An 18701-nucleotide genomic window follows, 5' to 3' on the forward strand; every position below is an offset into this window, starting at 1 on the left:
GTAATGACCAAGAGGGCATGTTTGGATTTTAAGACAAGTATAGCACAGATCTGATGCTGGCTCTGAAATGAAGTCTATAAGGGACTTTTGAATTTTTTTTAAGTAGTAAGCAAGCCATATTCTGAATTCTTGAGGGCTTGTAAAATAAAAACTCCTTAACAAGCTTTGCTGCCTACTGTTTCAATCTTCAAAGAATCCTTCAACCCAGTTACCAAAAATTGCTCTATTCAAGTTGGGCATAATTGTCTGCTAAGGAAAACAACATACTGAGTAAGTGCACTTAGTCACATTCTGTATTAAGAACTGCTAAACATATTAATACAGCAGGGGGGAAAAAAAGTGTAAGTGAACAGTGTCAGATTAATCACCTTCTTCTTTATTAGGTGTGTCAGTCACTAAATCCTTAGTACAAATGCTATCATGCAGTCTATTTTAGCAGGGGAATGAGGCATTTGGGTGCCTGGGGATGTTCATTTTGGCCCTGGGGGGAATTTATTCCATTGTTTCGGGGCGAGCGATACTAGCAGTGCTCTCTGTGGGAACTTCCAGCTCGACGGGGTGGGAGCCCTCTGAGGCTGCCAGCATTCAGGCCACGGCTGCGAAGAAGATGCTCTAATTCGGGGAATTCTCCTGCTTGCCAAATTCACATCAGCTTCTCATTTAGTACTTCCGTTATAAAAGTTTCCCAGTGCCCCAGCATCACCCCCGACTCTTTGCTAATGTAACTTTCAAGATGAGTATCTCCAGAAATAAAAAAGCTATACTCTTAGTTCGCTCTAAATTACTCCACTAAATCCACTCTTAGGGCTGCAGTAGGACAGCATTTTACATGCTAATGATGTTAGCTAAAAGTGAGCTTTGAAATCTGTGTTCTTCCAGCGTACTCACTCTGAAATGCCTTTTCAAGAGAAGAGCATTCATCTGCTCTCACACCAACAAGATGCTGCTTTCAGGCTACCAGCAATTTTAGAAAATTTAAGACACAGGTATCAAAAAAAAGCCCCCAAACTTGGTTCTTTCAACATATCAGTGAAGCTTGAAGAGATAACTGTTCATAGTCATACAAATGCAGATTATATATAGCTACAAGGTATTTCATTTTCGTCTCTGGAAGGTCATGATTTTAAGCAAAGGCAAGAAATCTAACACAACCAAGACGTGAGGATTCTGTTCCTCAGCCAGGGCTGCTCCAAAGCGCTTCCTCCCACACTCCCAATGGCGCTAGCAGATCCAAGCCATACATCCCCACCCTGCATTATCCTAAAGCAAAGAAAGCTTTGAGATCCACTGAGAACAAAATGAGGGAAAAACCACCTCTTGGTTTTGACTGCTTGTGGTCAAACTACATAGGTAACTGGGTAGTTGTCATCTTACACAGTCTGGGGCAACTTTTGCGAAACAGACCAAGGGGACAGTAATTAAGGTCAGATTAATATTATTGCCAGTGACCTAAGTCACACATCAAACAACAAAACTTTACTAACTGCTGAGTAGCATAAAGGGAAACTATCAAATCAGTACATCACTTTACCTAAACTATGTAAAAGCTTTAATTTATTGTAGAGTGTTTCTCACTTTCCTTCCTCCATTTCACTAAGATTGAATTTAACATTCTTCCACTAAATAATTAAAATATAACTACCTACAGAATCAGGAATAGAAACTGAAGGGTTAGCATCACAGTGAGATTTGATGTGTTACTCTGTTATAGTCAAGCCACTCTAACTCTTGCAAGCACATAGGCTAAAGCTGCCTAAGCTCTAAGAAGTTCCATACGCTGTATCCTACTAAACTAACAATAGGAACAAGCAAACAACAACAAAAAAGACATTTTAAGAGTTAAAGATGGTGATTAAACACAGTGCAGTACATTTTCTTTTTTTCCAGTTCAGGTCTTATGTTGTTCTTGGCATCAAGAGAACCGTTCTTGACAACTGCATCCGTCTTCAGCTCAGGAATGAGACTGCATGACCCTCAACTGTCCTCTGCATTTCAGCAGCCTGAAGTGGAGAGCAAATACTGTTGGACCAACTGAAATTTGAACTTTGGCGTCATTTGTATGCTTACAGCTCAATTCTGAATGCGTATCAGAGATAGGAGCCTGCATTGTTTCCCTTACGTTTTCATTTAGTCATGCAAATCATGGATTCACTGAATGTGACTGGAGGATGAGGATTTATGAAATATTTGATATTTGTATGTGGACTCTGCAGATTAACCAAGTTCAGTCTAGCTAAGAACAAAAGCTTAAACTGGTGAATTGTCTCAAATCTGGCAATATTAACACAAAAAAAATCTAAAAACTGAACAACTTTCCCTGGGTATTCAGTTTAAAAGTACAGAGGGACATTTCTGCTGAAATTATTATTTACTCCGCTGTTTATGAACACAACTTAAGAGTCCATTAGTCAAAACACAAAGATGCCCTTCGCTACAAGACAACTTTCTGCACCGAGCTAGCAACTTGGAGCAGCTCTGTACGACTGATGCTTCAATGTCTCCCACGTCCAACTCATTTCTGTAATTTTAAGAAAGAAACAGAAATAACTCAGAATATTAACAACATCCAGATGGCAGCCAATAAAATATCATCTTTCATTTCTATGGATCTTGGATTCAGCCATTTAGAGGATCAATAAACAGCTGCCAATAGCTTGCCTCAAAAGCCCCTGCAGTTGTCTCTGCCTGCAAAGTTCCCTCTGCTTTTTCTCCTTTTAAATTATTTGAGTATTTAATAGGTCTGCAAAATTCTTCAACACAGAGTAGTTTGCATTAATGTGCCCTGGGGTCTTGATTCACACACTTAAGAAGTTGTTTCTTCTCATGTGATCCACTGATGTGCCCTGCTGAATAAGAAATAAATTTTTAAAATGTAGTTTTAAGACTAGAGCGGGCCAACCCAGCCTGGCGAATGGATTGTTTGTTTTGTTTATTCTTTTAATCAACAGAAATTTGTACCTGCAAATTAAAATGTACGTCTGAGGTAACTGAGCTGCAAGCACAACTGCTTTGCATCCAGATCCAGACGAAGCTGCATTTCCCCCAGCAGCAGCTTTGGTGCGTTGCAGCTGGTGGGAATCCCCCCCCAGCAAAAAGGGCTGTTGAGCAGCCTTGGAGACCTCCCTGCGCTGCCTTCTCCAGCTTGAACCTCCTGCTCTCCTGTGCTGCAGGACTGAGCTCAGCGTGCAAGTGTGTCAATGTGCCACCCACGTGCAGCACAAGAGGGAAACAGGGCTCAGGAGGCGGCAGGCAGTGACTGAGTTCTGCTCTGGATGGACCCTACTGTCCGCAGCACAACAGCCACCTGAGGAAGGAAGAGAGAAACGTGAACACTGAAAAACAAAACAAACCTGGCAGGAAGCTTCAAAGCCATCGATACTTTCCAGAAACATTTCCAACCAACACCTGCATCTCCTTAACTTTTAAAGTTCTCCTTTTTTTTTTTTTTTTTTTGATAGCTTCTTCTAATTAATCTTTTTCCCTAGAATTTATGACAGACTAAAATTTGAAGATCTTCCTCTGTATCACAAAGTACTTGAAGGGGTGAGCAAGATACCAGCAATAACGCAGCCACAAGCAAAACCAGCAGCTATTAGGAATTCAGGAACAGCTCACACAGATCCATGGATATTAGAACCAGTTCTACTGAGAAAAGGAATGTTGGCCATAATTCTACAGTTATCCCTTACTCTTTTACAAAGAGTGCCATGGGGATTTTTAACTTCCATCTGGACAGTTTTCCTTTAACTTTTTTTGAACACCATGTGTGAGAACACAATAGCATTGTAGAAATTAGAGATGGAAAAGACCTATTAGATCATGTAGCCATCCTCCTGCCAGTGAAAGATTTTTCCCTACAGAACAGTTCCTAGCACTTTGCCCAGTGGAGTTTAAAGCATGTCGAGATATTTGGCTTCAGCCATCCCCTTTGGAAAATTATTCCACAGTGTATTAAGATTGTTGTTAGGAAGTTTTTCCTGGTAGACACAGTGTGCATTTTTCTCTCCTTAATAATTTCCAGCCTATTATTCCTACTTATATCCCATTGGGCCTGCCTGAATAACGCATCTTTACACCTCTGAGTAAATGAAGACAGATATGTTTCCCTACACATTGGTCATTGGTTGGCTGAACTATATACAGTTTTATAGCCAAAATATATATTATTTAAGAAAATCAGCCATTCCACCCTTTTAGTCATGATAGGAACAATTGCCTCCACCCCAGCAATCAACAGTCTCAAGTTTATCCTTGCGCAGCCTCCCACCACCTTTTGTGTTCCCATAAAAATAAGAGAGCAAAACACACCCACAAAAGAAAATACTGTCACCAAGTCACCTCATCAGTAAATGCACGATCTTTCTGCAACAGCAGCCAACCTAGTGATGTCCATGCAGGGTTTACACTGCCTCCCTGCCTGTGCTTCCTACCATTCCATCATCTATGTCTTGACAAAGATTTCCAAACATTTCGAAGTTCTTAATACTCAGAAGCATTTTAAGCACATGAAAATTTCAAAGGATTTCTTCTTTTCCTCTTTAAATCATAGTTCACCTGATACTTTCCCTACAGCTTTTTTTAAAAAAAGACTTTTTTAAGTACGATCAACTGAAGCTCTTTCTTCTTCACAGTGTTTTGATGATCCTAACATGTAAGAAAAAAAATCAAACCTATTTAGGAGGTGAAACAGTAAAACTAGAAAACTCCACACCATTGAACGCAGAAGATTCTGCATTTCATGCTTTCTGTACATTAAGAAAATATGTAACTTCTCACGTTAGAGATGGTAAAACAACCAACCAACTTTTATCTCCCATTGAAGCCATAAGATTTTATTTTGCTAAAAAAGACACAAATGCACAAAGCCGATGCAGCCTGGAATAGCCAGTCAAGATACAGTTCTAGAAAAGACTCTGCAACAAAGGAGAGGTCTTTATTCACAAACATTGATGATGCTCCCCCACTACAACATAATAGACAAGCTAGAAGCTGCAACATTTGAACCACTTATTATCAATTTTTATTATTTGGCCATATCTTGAAACATCTTTCAAGTCATATTTGCAAGCCCTGGTGAGTACAGACACAGAGTAGTACCAGAGTTAACTTTGCTACAGGATTCTCCTCTGCTTCTCTTGTAAACGACACTGCACTAGACCTTCAGCATCCAACTTCACATCACGTTCACCCATTATCCTAATTAGCCTCTTTGTTATCAATGTGTGATTGTGTTAGTGGAATACATGCATCTCTCCAGTTCTGAAAAGGTCTCCTCTTTTCTCTCTTTATTTTTAAGCTGGAACCAGGCAATACATTGCTCTCCAAAAGAAAATGAAGGAGAGGATCTCCACAGTAGATCTAGATGCTCTTTTTCTTTGCTTCATGTGAAGCAAAGAAATGAGTGCAGAGGAAATAAGTCTGCAGTTCACTCATCAGGGGTTCACATTCACTCCATTATACAAGAGCAGAAGTCTCAATTTGCCAGTGTTAGTGGAAATACTCTTTCAATCACTTAATGGTTAGCAGGAGCTGGCGGGAGTATTACTGTAAGATGAAATGAAATGACAGCTGGAATAGAAACTTCAGCCTCTTAACCAGCTCCAACCTAAAATTTCATATAAAAGATGTTTTATCCTAGTGGTTAGCACTATTTTAGCATGACTAAATGACTGCAGTTCTCTACATGACAGCTCTTGTTAATTATTAGCAGACTGACTTTTATACTGACTACTATCGGCTACATTAGACAGCGAACAGAAAGACCTACTTAAATTTCATAATCAGATCTTTGGCACCATACCTCCAAGAGAACTGAAAGCACTTTATTTGTAACTCAAAACCATACAAAAGTTCATGCTGATGTTCCCTTTTGGGGACTTCCAGCAGGAAGTGCCCCAATTTGGGCGCTTGAGCAGAAGAGGAGCTGCTATAATGGCTAGAGCCAGTGGAGGGAAAGAAAAGCTTAATTGGGAAGCTGATATCTGAACACTTAACGCACTTACAGTGAGCAACACATCACATCAGAAATAAAGAAAGTAATTTTGCCCACAGTGATTGAGACAAGGCATCTTTTGAACACTAAATCCCAAAGAGATAAACGTGACTACATCAACAGTGAAACTACTAGTGAAGTTGCTCTGAAGGGTGAAAATCTGTATTATCCTTTCAGGATCAGGAGGATCAGCTTGGTCTGGTTCTTAAGCCTTAGTTTAGAACTCCGTTCAGTGTTCATACAAGTCATTGGTTCCCTATGCTTCTGTGGTAATTTGTCTTTTAAAGGCCTTTTATTCATACAAAGATTCAAAATCTCATCTTTTCAAAAAAGTTTAGTTTACTCCCCTAGATTCAGGGGAAAAAAGAGAAAAATGAACAGATTTTGAAGATGATTCCTCATGTGCCATGTGCTCCCAGACTGCTCACAAGTCAGGGCAGCCCTGGGAACTGTAACACAACCTTCTCATATGGACCTGCAAGTGATCCTAATCCTGGCATAAAGCGATTGCTCTCTCTGGAGAGCATTAGCAGCATAATCTCAATGCTACTGCAGGGATAAGAAGTATTTTCCAAAATTAGTTAACACCAAATAACGCTGTAGCAACTTGGTGTGCTAACTCACACTTACTTAGTGTTATCTCTGAGCTGCACGCAAAAAGCACAGCATGGCTACGTGGCAGCACAGACCCATCTGTAAAAGAAATCTTCGGTAGTATGGGTGCAAACAACCCCCCAAATCTGTCATCAATCCCTGGCCTTACCATATTCCATTTGCAACATGAGGGCAGGATTAAAATCACCAGTATCTTCTCCGTAAGGTTTACAGACCAATAAATTTCAAAATATTGCCTGGTTTGTGAAATAACCTATTCACAGAGCAGGCAAATACTGATGTCCATTAATACAACATCCCGAACCTGAAGTGAATCAATCTGCCAGTAACAGCCAGGAAACACAAAGGTCTAAGGACAACAAGGGCAAATGCCCAATAACACAACCAGAATATATGAAAATACCTCAAAGTCATGATGTGTTACATCTAAAAAGAAGTAAAAGCAAACCAAACACTGAAGTTCTTCCTTGTATTCTCCTACTATACTTCATTTCTCAAGTTATGAATAGTCTGTTCACTTGAGGCCTGACTTGTTATGTTAGTAGGTCATTAGCAACCTACTATGTTATGTTACATACATTGTTAACTGGTATTATAACAAACATATTATCTACTAGCAAGCTAAACACGAATTCTTTCCTCATCCTTCAGAGTATCAGTCAATCTGTAATTCATATTAAACACCAAATAATTTGTATTCAGATCACTAAACACCAAAACAGTCATTTGTATTCAGACTAGACAACTGTCTGTTACCATATTAACCCAGTCTCAGCATTACCACTTTCTCAGGAAAGAAAACCCAAATAAAACATAGCTATTTTGAAATCTTTTTTTTCTTCTTTCTTTGTAGTTAAAGCATAGTCAGTCTTTAAGCAAAAATTTCTGGGTAAAAATAAATTGCAGAATTTCCAAAAGACAAATAATGCCCTCAGGTAAACGGCCTATTTGGGGGAACAGAGATTGAGGAGAACCACATAAAAGACGTCAGCATTGCCCAAAGGGGAAGGGGAAGGCCGTGCTATGTTTAGAAAATGATCAGATATATCCTCCAGCCACAACATTTTTTTCCAGTGTGTTTTATTCCCAGGCTAACAAGTTATCTAACTGTACAAAGCATGAACTAATATTTTGGCTGGGAAACAAGAATCCCAACTTCCCCATGACATCCCTCAGTATCCTCAGGGTTTTCCTGCTTGCTGTTTGCATTTCAGCTTGGATGAAAATTTTGGCTTCTCACACGCTGCCAAACCTTCCCGAGAAGAGAATATTAAAATAAAAATGATGATTTTTACTCCCTAGCTATGCTTACCTTACTGATTTGAAATGCAGGCTGTGCTCTTCCTAGCTCATACATCAGGCCTCTGATAAACCCTGTAAGGGAAAATCCTATCCTACTGTTTGCATCTTTATTTTCTTAAGGTGTAACTATCCAAATTAACTCAGGAAGACAGAAAAAACAAAGAAGGCTCTCTCAGTAGCTCTTAAAGTGGAAGATAAAACAACCCATGATTTTCTCACACAAGATGGGCTTTCCTTGACCTCCAATTCTGGGAGTTTTAGCCAAGAATTCAAGAATATCAGCAATCAGCTATGGTTTTGTTTTCAAAACCTTAATTTTATGCTTCTGTTCTCTTCCACCCACAAAATTAGAGACTTGCCTGATCTCAGTTCTTTTTTATGAGAGATACAATACTCAAAAATCAGTGGTTAGGAGTCTCCAACTTCAAGAACAAATATTCACATGCACATTTTTCCATCCATCTCCTCACAACATGCTGCTTTCTTCCTCCCTTCCTTCTCTCTTTTTTAGTTAACTAAAAAGCAGCAGAACTGATTAACAGCAATCTAAATTCTCAAGCTAGTCTTCCCCTGGCAGAAAGAAACATATGGAGACTGAAGAGACATGAAAACCCATGTAATAATACGGCTTTCTGAAAGAAGGTAAATTAACAGGACGATTGTATCATGCCATGTCAAATCTCCATTTCTCCATGTCTGAAACAAAAGCATAATCCTAAAGCCTAAAAATATTTCTAAACTAACAAGTAGCTTCTTAAATAACACCAGCCCTCCTCAGCTGCTCCCTAAAGAGTGTGCAGTGCAGCTGCAGGAGATACTCCAAAACTCAGAGCGCTGGAATATGAGGCTTATTAGTCTAAGCTGTCTTTTTTCTACTGCTTTTTTTCCCTGCCTGCTTTTAACTAAGAGGTTACAAGCAGCACTGTTCCTTGATTCTTGGAAAGCATCAGGCTATTCATACCGAGGTAAAAATACGTCCATGTCACAAAGAAAACACATAGCTTTTTTTTTTCCCTTTTATATATAACAGTGAAAACAAAAAATAATACATATATACAGTGAAGAAAAGCAATTTGTACCAACAAGGGTACAAATTGGTGGCTAGAATCATCAACAAAAAGCTGACCAGTTCAATATGAGGTAAAGTGTTAATGAAGACTTACCTCCAGAAACTGGAGCATCCATGAATACAGCTCCCATTTTTTCAACTGCTTTAGCTAATTCTTTTGAAACTGCGGGGTCAATAGTACTGGAATCTATTAACAATGAGCCTTTCTTCACTTTCCTAAAACAAAGATTAATTACCATTAAGTATTTGTAGCTTAGAACACTTGCAGCTATGAGCATGGCAGTGGCTTTCCTTAGCACGACAACAATGCAGATACTTTTGGTACACTAATAAACATAGTTTTAAACCCTACTGAGCAAGACCTACTAAATATGTATACTCCAAATATTCCTCTGGAAATTCATGCTATAGCACAGTTTTGAATGATTCAAACACAATCAAACCTGAACAACAACAAAAAGGGATGTTCTTCCTGCAGAAGCACCCGACTGCTTTCCATCCTTTGCTCCCCTCAGTGTTTTTCAAACCTAGGAACTCCCAAGATTAATTGGCTTCATTGTAAGGGGCCAGCACCGCCAATCAGTCTCCGAAGCGCTGCCATCCTGGATGGCACCCTCTCCCACAGCCGTGTGCCAAGTTTTGCAGGGCTCATCCAATTACCCTCCTTCCCTGAACAGTCTAAGCTACACATACTTAGATCAGCTCAGTCCTGCTTTGTGAGGAATTAAACTAAGGATATAATAGAAGTCAATTAGTGATGCCCATGCTGAAAGGAGAACAGAACATCCTTCCCCTGTTCCATTTTATAATCACTGCACTTTAACAGCACCCACAATAAATTAGTAGTGGAGCTCTCAATAGTTAAAGACAAGCTACTACACTTTGCTCTTCTTAATAATAAATTATTCCTTTATTCTAATAATGCTGGATATCAATAATATCCTACATGATCCTCAAATGTATCAAGCTGTAGACATTCTGCTAAGAGCAACACATCAGTAGTCAACATTTCCAACACTACTTATTACTTTGGCAAGTTCAGAAGCTCTGTGCACTGCCACTATTAGAATTCTGCAAATAATGGATTTAAGCTCCATGGAAATCTCTCTACAAACGTCAAAAAATACTGTCTCAAATCAAATAAACTCTTTAGATATTTTCTTGCATAATAAGTAGGGAAGAAAACACCGAAGTGAAGCAGTATTTCTCCCCAGGGTACAATGGGTACAAGTTGAAACACAGACAGTTCCACCTCTATATGAGGAAGAACTTTGTTAACTGTGAGGGTGACAGAGCCCTGGCACAGGCTGCCCAGGGAGGCTGTGGAGTCTCCTTATCTGGAGACCTTCCCAACCCCCCTGGATGCCGCCCTGTGCCCCGTGCTCTGGGCGTCCCTGCTGGAGCTAACCCTGCTGGTTAGACTAGATGATCTCTAGACATCCCTTCCAACCTTAACCATTCTGTGATAAAAACCTACCCAAATTTGAAAAAAAGCAAAAGTTTTTAGACAAACTGTTTTAATAAACATTTTCCCTTTTTTGTAAGACAAATAACTATGCAGCAACTATACACAGAAAAAGAAAAGCCTATCATCTCTGAAAAAGGGGGGTTCTGAGATGTTGATCTTCATTCTTAAGTATGAGCAGATATAGACAAGGACTTCTGTGTATCCAGTAGGAGAATTTGGCTTCAGGTTAAATAAAGCATTAGATATATCAATGGTTCTGACTGTTTAACAATCCGTAACATTTTCTTTTAACTACAAGCCTTAGAATCCCTTTATCAACAGCTGTGTGTCTGCAAAGACAAGAGACATTAGGAGTAGAAATCAATAAAGCTTTGTCAGCTATTTTATAACTGTATTTCAATACTGTGAGACTCAATGGCATCTCTTCAGGACATTTATTTACAGAATTTCAAATCATAGGAAAAAAGTGCTTAAGCAAATAATTATCACCAGCAAATATTCTAGTTTTACTTCTCTGTTGCTAAAATATCTCTATACACTATAGTATAATAAATATGTAGGTAGAAGTTAGATGATAGACACTGATCTCAAATTCACATGTTACTTCTGAAAAAAGAATACAACATTAGCCAAAACAATTCAAAATCAATCACAGCTTAAAAGAAGTCTTGGAATTAGAAATAACAACAGTGGCAAACAGGACAGCATCATGTCAAATGCACTAACTAAATGCACAGCAATGGAGCTAAAGCAACAGGGATCATTTGATAGCCAAGGTAATAGAGGCCTGAGTCCAAGTGGGAATTCTCCAGACTACAGCACATCCTTACTTTAGAATTCCATTTGCTCCTGTGTAAACTTCTCTTGCATTGGGACTGGAAGGCAGCATGGTGATAATTCTGTCTGCTTTTTCTGCTACATCTGCTGGAGAATCTGTTACCTTTTAAAGGAAAAAAAAGAGAATTTTATGTAAACTTATGCTTCTTGAAAAAAAAAATTGCAAGACATTAGTCACAATTAAGCTAGCAGGAAAACAAACAAACAAAAAGAGAATACAAGACAAACTCTGCCCTCTTAACGAAAAAGCGGAAAGGGAAAAGACATCCTGTCATGGAAGCTCCTGCAGAGTGTTCCTCAATGGTCATGCAAGCACCAACTCACCCACAGCTCTGCAGTTTAGCCCAAGCCATGTCCCTGCACACACGATCCCTCCACAACGTGTCCCCAGAGGAGGGACAACACCAAGGAATCAGCCCTCCTGGCTGCCTGCCCACCCGGTGCTGCTATGCACAGCACACAAAAAGCTCTTCTCACACGGAAAATTTAAGGCTACCCACAACGTGCATCTGACCGTTATCACCAGGAGTAGGTTAGTGGACATGCACACACATTCTGGCTACTTGCCTGCCAACAAGGCTTTCAAATTACAAGGCATTTTGTTAAGCGGGAACCAGGTATTGAAGAAAGCTTTTTTGAAAGTAAAGCCCAGTCAAACTTGAAATTTAATGAAATATAGTAACTAATAGACATTAAAAGGTGCAAAGCGGCAAAAGAGTGGTGCCTCACAAAATAATTTGTTTTGTGACAGACCAAATTCAGGGTTTTCTTGAATATGCAAAATGAGGCTACCAATGGCATTATTAGAAATCAGGCATTCATTACAGCTTTCTCATTAAGTCCAGGTAATGGACTTTTGTTCACAGAAAACACGTATTTTCTTGATCCTTTCAAGACCAATGACTTTATCATTACTTCCAATGTTATTTGCTGGGCTTAATAAATCAACAAAATTAATAAAGAAAAAAATGGATGGCAATAATAAGTTCATTCAAGTTAAAGTATTTCTGAAAAAAAGAAAAACAGTTGCACTTTATACCATTTAAACTGGTACCAGTACAACCACACCTGTATAACGAGGAACTGCAAATCAAGAAATAAATATATCAACACATCTGATATCTAATGACTCAAAAATTCAGTTCCAGTAAAACTTCTGCTAACAAGACATAGACAAATTGAAAGATTAAGTCACTTGAAACTGTTTAAATTAAAAAAAAAGAAGAGTTATACTGAATAAGGCTTTCACTGAATGTATACTTAGCTTAAACTGAACAATAACGTTTCTTCCCAGGCTAAAAGTGGAGCAGTCCAGGAAGCTATTTAGAATAAGCATGGGAAGACTGTTAATATTCACTGAACAAATCTGTTACATAAATAAAAACAAAGAACAAATTGGCTTGGGAGTTGGAACATGTAGTTTTTGTTTTGAAAGAAAAGGTTAATACTACATAACACATCTTGTATAATGAACAGTTATACAAGGAAACAAGCCCAAATCTGAATGAAAATAAAAATTAGGCAGAATAAAAGAAGCAATTATAAGCAGAGCAGCTTGCATACCTGATGGGTTCATTTCATGACTGACTTCCCTGGAGAGGGAGAACCCAGCTCTTCACAGAGCTGCATGACCCCCATGTCTGCAGTTCTGAGGATCTCGGGTTCAGCTCGGTCCCAAAGTGTGTTATTAAAGGAGCAGGGAGGAAGCGTGTAATTGGAGCCTGGATTTATATGCATCTTCTGATGGGAGAATATTATCTCCAGTACCCTCCATGGTTTGCAAGTTGTCAGCTAAGGTTTCTGTGCCTCATTTTTATCCTTGAGCCAGAAGCTGAAGAACATTATGCTGGGCACACAACTGAACAGCCATGGCAGCCTCTTATTCTTACTTTGCTGTGTGGATAGGATGTAGCTGTTCTACTGCTATCTCACAGACTTAACTAATGCCTAAAGCGACACAGTTATACAGAAGGCATAGTACACTAATCGGCTGTACTGAAATGCATTCATTCCATCTATGTCTTTCAAAATAGTATCAGTCTTTTTAAATTTAGAAAATGAGATTTAAAAGATATGCAGATTGTGACAGTACTTCCATAACCATATGAAGGAAAACCTTTTTACTGCGTTGAAGCAGGTAGTATGTTAGAGTGGGAAATGTCATTCATGTATCTTTGATACTGTAACAAATACAACGGAGAATGCCCCGGGAAATCCACCCACCTGGCTCAATAAGCAGCATATGATTTTTTTTTGTTTATTTTTGGAAATCTCTGTATCAGAAATAAATGATCTGAAAGCTATTAAGAAATATTAAGGGTTGAAAGCCATTAAGAATGCCTACACAGACATAAAAACCATGCCCAAATACTAGCAAATGACAGCAAATGACTAACACAGATCATGCTGGGTTTGAGCAAGAGCCCTCCAAGTTCAGTGTCTGTTCTGGTATTAAGCAGGTGGAGCAAACTTGCAACAGGGAATGCGATATGAGAAGCCTTTCTTTACACTGCTACTGCTTTATGCCCAACAATGGGCACGTGACAACACTGGCTGTCCCCTGGGCCATCTGCTCACCCGAGCCACACTCGCCCAAGCGAGCCCAAAGCCAGCCCAAAGCAAAAGCAGCCCGGGGAGCCCGGCGTTGCCTCTACAGCAGTTTCTACAAGGCCCCCTGGGCCCACAAGTTTCCAAGTCCTGCAAAAGCTACTGGGGTAGGATTTACACCTATAGATCAGAAAAAGGAAGTTATGTTCAAATATTTACTTTAAGTGTGTTTTATTTGTATTTAAGCCTACCCGTGTATTCTCTTAGTGATTTATGATCTTAAAATAGGCTTTTGGCTTCATTTTTAAGAGCATTACAGTTTGCCTTTAATATCACATTAAGCCTAGCAGTGGATGCTGAAGACTGTTACCAAGGCAATAATAGGGTATCCAAAGCAGCAGCCACAGGAAAGGGATCCCACTGCAGAAATGGAATTAAAAATACAACCAATTGTTCAAACTTCTATTCTATTTGCAAAACCTCTTACTCAAGAGATCTGCTTCATGCCTGAGGGTCTCAGCTGCTTTAACTAAATAAATACAACAGGCAGGAAAGCAAGCTGTAAAGCTTCCTTTTCCACTTACTAAAACAAACAAACAAAAAAATCTGTAATTAGTCAGGGGGAGCTGCAATAAATTATCAATAAGTGCACAATATCTTTTTTTTCCCCACAAATCTTGGCATCTCCTCATTCAATACAGTTGCCACCTGCTCCACCAGCTTAGACTTCCAAAACACACAGCTCTACCTTTGGCTAGATGCAATCTCCTGCTGGATAAATTCCTTCTATCTCCTACACGGTCACTGCTGAGCATTACTCTTGCATGTTCCTTTGTGTCATTGTGTTATGGACCTTTCCAGCCACCGATAAGTAACAGCAACTGTTTAAATTTATATAGCCTTAAAGTATGTCAAAAATATTAATAAGCTTCAGGCACTCTGAAAGGACGGTAACAACCCTGTGAGGAACTGAATGGGTTTCTGGATCTATTAACCAGTCAACAAAAGCAGTAGCACTGACTGGAAGGGGGCCACGATTTCCCAAGGTATATATATGTATATGTGGCAGGAGGGTAAACCTCCTTAATGAGACCAATTTCCTCCCGTCTCTTTTCCTTTTCATTCCTTCCTTTCCTCTCACCACAACCTTCCTCACCTCCAGGGAACAGCCACTGCAATAATTGGGTTTTTCCTCTGCCCCTGCGGACTGCCCCTTGACGCAGCGGGGAAGCCCGTGTGTCCCCGTGCCCCTGGCAGCTCTGCCAGCAGGACCCTTTAACTGGGGTCGCCCAGCCTGGAAAGGTCAAAGCAGGAGCCAGATGAGAAGTGGCCCACAAACCCTCCAGACACGGGGGAGGAGGAAGAGGGGGAAGCAAGAGGTGAAGGAACAGGCTGTCAATGTGGTCTCATAAAAAGAACGGAAGAGAGAAAAAGGCCACGGAGGTGCAGCAAGGTGGCAGTTCTGGTTTACAGCATGACAAAGACTCACGGTGGAGCCACGTCTATGCTCCAAGTAGAGCCCCACAGACTCTGAGTGACGTCCCCAAGATATTTTTAGTTTTGAATGCGCAAGAAAAAGCCTTCTTTAAAAAAATCACATGCAAGAATCATTCAGTGCATAAAGTTATTGTCAGAATAAAGGAAGTTGGCTACTATACCTGAGCACCCGAGTCTTGAAATTCTTTGCAAGCTTCTGGGAACACATCATATGCAATAACCGGGTATCCATGTTTTATCAGGTTTTTTGCCATTGGGTTTCCCATGTTACCCAGGCCAATGAATCCAACTGGAGTTTTGGAAGCCATTGCCCTAGAACACACTGATTTCAAAATAATAAACATCAATATATTCATATTTTAGAGAAACGCATAACAATGATGCAATAAAAGTTATCATGTAATCTGTTTGCACTGATAAATGTTTAAGCTTAAAAAGTGTATAAATGTGAAATCTTATTCCACATAATTCAAACCTCAAATTATAGCTTACTTTGCACCACAGACAGCATAACAGAATGATTTTCCCATCTAGCAAAGGAAATGATTTTAACTGGAAAAAAAAAAAAAAAGATGTTTCAAAAAGTATAGTAATAAGTAAACTTGAACAATGCCATGAAATCTAAGATCAGAGAATCACAGAAAAATGAAGTCTTCATATATATATATATATATACACACACATATATGTATGTATGTATTTTATAGACTGCCTCCTTGCAGCAGGAGCTAACTTTGGCTACAGTCCTGGGACTAAACACCTGCGCTCTAGAAACAGGCTGAGGCTCCCAATTTATTTCATGCAGCCCTTCACAGATAACGGCTGGACACTTCTGACCTTGCAGTCAGGAAACCACGAACCTAAAGGTGAAAGTCTCCCTAATGCCATTACCAATCCTTTAAGCCATGTAATCACTTGCACTACAATTTAAAGGGAAGCCCTTAAAACTGGAACAAATTATCCCATGAGCAAGTTTTTAATCAGAATAACTGCTGTGCTCTTATTTGCTGTACTACCATAAGAGAACTATACACCCCAATCTACAAGTTAAAGAAAACTGCACAATTTCAATCAGTTGCTTTTCATGAGGGGTTGGGGAACATCAAATGTTAAGGATTAAGGAGAGCTGTTGGCTGCCACATCGTGTAACCACCGTCCCATCCCTCTGAAGAGCCCTAATCTAACAGCAGCACCAATTTGCCAGCTCTGGGATTTATCCGCCAATTATGTAATACAATTTTTCCTTTATGGCAAAGGAAAAAGTGATTTGGAATAAACACTGGGACACGTGGCGACCGAGCAGGCAGAAGCACGAATAATAGTAAACTTCCATAGCTCAGGAATAGGCTTACAGAAAAAGTGCATAACCTGGATCTAGACTCGGAGAGGTCTCAGTGCTTAGCAGAGAATCCTCTCTAGGCCAATAACACTTGATTAATCATTTTAAAGTCTTCTGACTTTAAGCTCCTTCTTAGCCAGCAATGGTCATGCTCTTTCATCTGTAGCACTATTTTGGAAGTGCCACATTCAATAAATCACATTTGTTGAGAGAATTTTGGTCTGAGATAGTTTCCACAGCTGCATATAGCAATTACATAGCTAGAGAAGTAGCACGATTTAAAAGAAAATTGCACTGGGAAAATGCTTAGAGCAAACTGAGGTAAGTCATAAAAAGGGCACATTGCTTTTTTAAGAAGTGTTACATCTCAAATATAGGAAACAAATAAATGAGCTTCAAACACCATCATCAGCCATAACCACCATCCTGCAGCATTTTCTTCTCATAGTTTCTGTGAGTCAGTCTTCCCCAGCACATTCACATTAATCTCAAACTGTTCCTTTTGTTAGCCAGAAGCTTTCAGGCTTCCTGCGGAGGTTCAAATCTCGGTCTTGGGCATCTCTCTTCCTTAAAACCAAGGAAGCTTATCTATCTTGACCTTCAAAACTAGCATCCTGGTAGCCCAAATGCTTCAGACAGGTAGACTACAGGCCGGCAAGAGCCCTACTGCAGGTACGAGTGGTGCTCCTCATGTGCCAGCACTGGGGTTGCTGTTGGGCAAAGCCTCCTCCACAACTTTGTCGATGGAAGATCCTCAGCACCCTCAGCAAATCCATGGGAAGCATCAAACGGGGCACAGTGGCTGGCGAAGGGGAGGGCAGGGCTGCCCCTCGGAACAACGTCAGCAGCGGGAGGAACCGGGCGATTCTCAACAGTTACAGCACGTGCCACAGCGCAGGGACATGTCTTGCTGTTAAGCTACCAAAACCCACAGGAAACGGGACCACAACGACAAACATATTGCTAAGAAGCCTTTATTATTTCTCTAAGGCTCTTCACTTTGTAAATACTCGGGGAACTAACTCATTCCTCCACACTAAGGTCTTCTTTTAAAATTTCACAAAATCCACAAAACGCGTAGCAACAGTGAGACTGGCACAAGATGCAAGATGCTGATCAGTTTTATTGGTTTCATGTCACTGCATTCTACTATAGTCCCCTTTGTCTCTGTTGATTGTTTATCGGTTTAAAAGTTTGAGTCAGGGACCATTTTCTGTTCTGTGCTAATTAAAATACGATCAGATGCACCAAAAGTAGCATTTTATTTAGAGCAGCTATCCAATTTCGACTTCCCAAAAGTTTGGTTTAATTTATAGAGTAGCAGCGTGATGTTAAATTAGCAACATTAACATGATACAGTTTGATTAACAGCTAGAAAAAGTCTTAATGTTGAGAACACTTGGAATGGAACAACAACCAAATCATGACCAAAACTTTAAAAACATGTGTTCTCTGCAGGCAAGTAGCATCAATGTATTTGACACAAGGGATAAGAACCCACATATTCCAGCCCCATGTGAGATAGCCCTAATCAATGGCTGCAAGTCATCTTGCTCTCTCTGGTCAGTAAACCTTGAGCTCTTTTCCACCTAATACCAGAGATTTAATGGGAGCGTGGGAAGATGCCTACAGCGCGGGGAAAATCAGCCAGTGAACTTTCTGGTTTTGCTCAGAACTTCCTGCTAAGTTGCAGGTGAATATAGAGCATCTTCTCAAGGAGAGGGAGACATGTTGACAGTTCAGCATGTGTCACTGAATGAAGGCCTCTCTCACTGATTTAGCACTGCAACACCATGAAGCTCTGGTACCACAGAAACCAGCATCATTTTTCTCCTTCTGGCTTCAAAAGAAAGCAACGACCTTCTGTGAAAGCTCAGAAAGAAACTTCTGAGATGGATTCTGGAGAAAAAGAGATGGGGAAACATAGGCAGCTGTACAGATGCAGGAACAGGTCTTCCTGCTCCTAGATGCTTCTGCCAATGGAATCTAAATCACAGGCATGCAAAGGTTACACAGTGATTTTGAGCACTGCACT

The 18701-nt window shown here is 40.0% G+C and overlaps 1 protein-coding gene across 1 annotated transcript in view; it reads right to left on the minus strand.

The window, feature by feature from the left end:
• Window positions 1-15635, minus strand: part of LOC112957221 (3-hydroxyisobutyrate dehydrogenase, mitochondrial-like) — a 39308-nt gene extending 23673 nt beyond the window's left edge. Inside the window, exons 1-3 of the mRNA XM_026050822.1 lie at window positions 15489-15635; window positions 11277-11386; window positions 9073-9194 (exon numbers count right to left, since the gene is read on the minus strand). Of these exons, the coding sequence (XP_025906607.1) occupies window positions 9073-9194; window positions 11277-11386; window positions 15489-15635 (379 nt within the window). The remainder of the gene's footprint in view (window positions 1-9072; window positions 9195-11276; window positions 11387-15488) is intronic.
• Window positions 15636-18701: the final 3066 nt, after the last annotated feature.

The sequence above is a fragment of the Nothoprocta perdicaria genome, unplaced genomic scaffold (assembly GCF_003342845.1).
Source record: "Nothoprocta perdicaria isolate Ctin4 unplaced genomic scaffold, notPer1 scaffold_70, whole genome shotgun sequence".
NCBI lineage: Eukaryota > Metazoa > Chordata > Aves > Tinamiformes > Tinamidae > Nothoprocta > Nothoprocta perdicaria.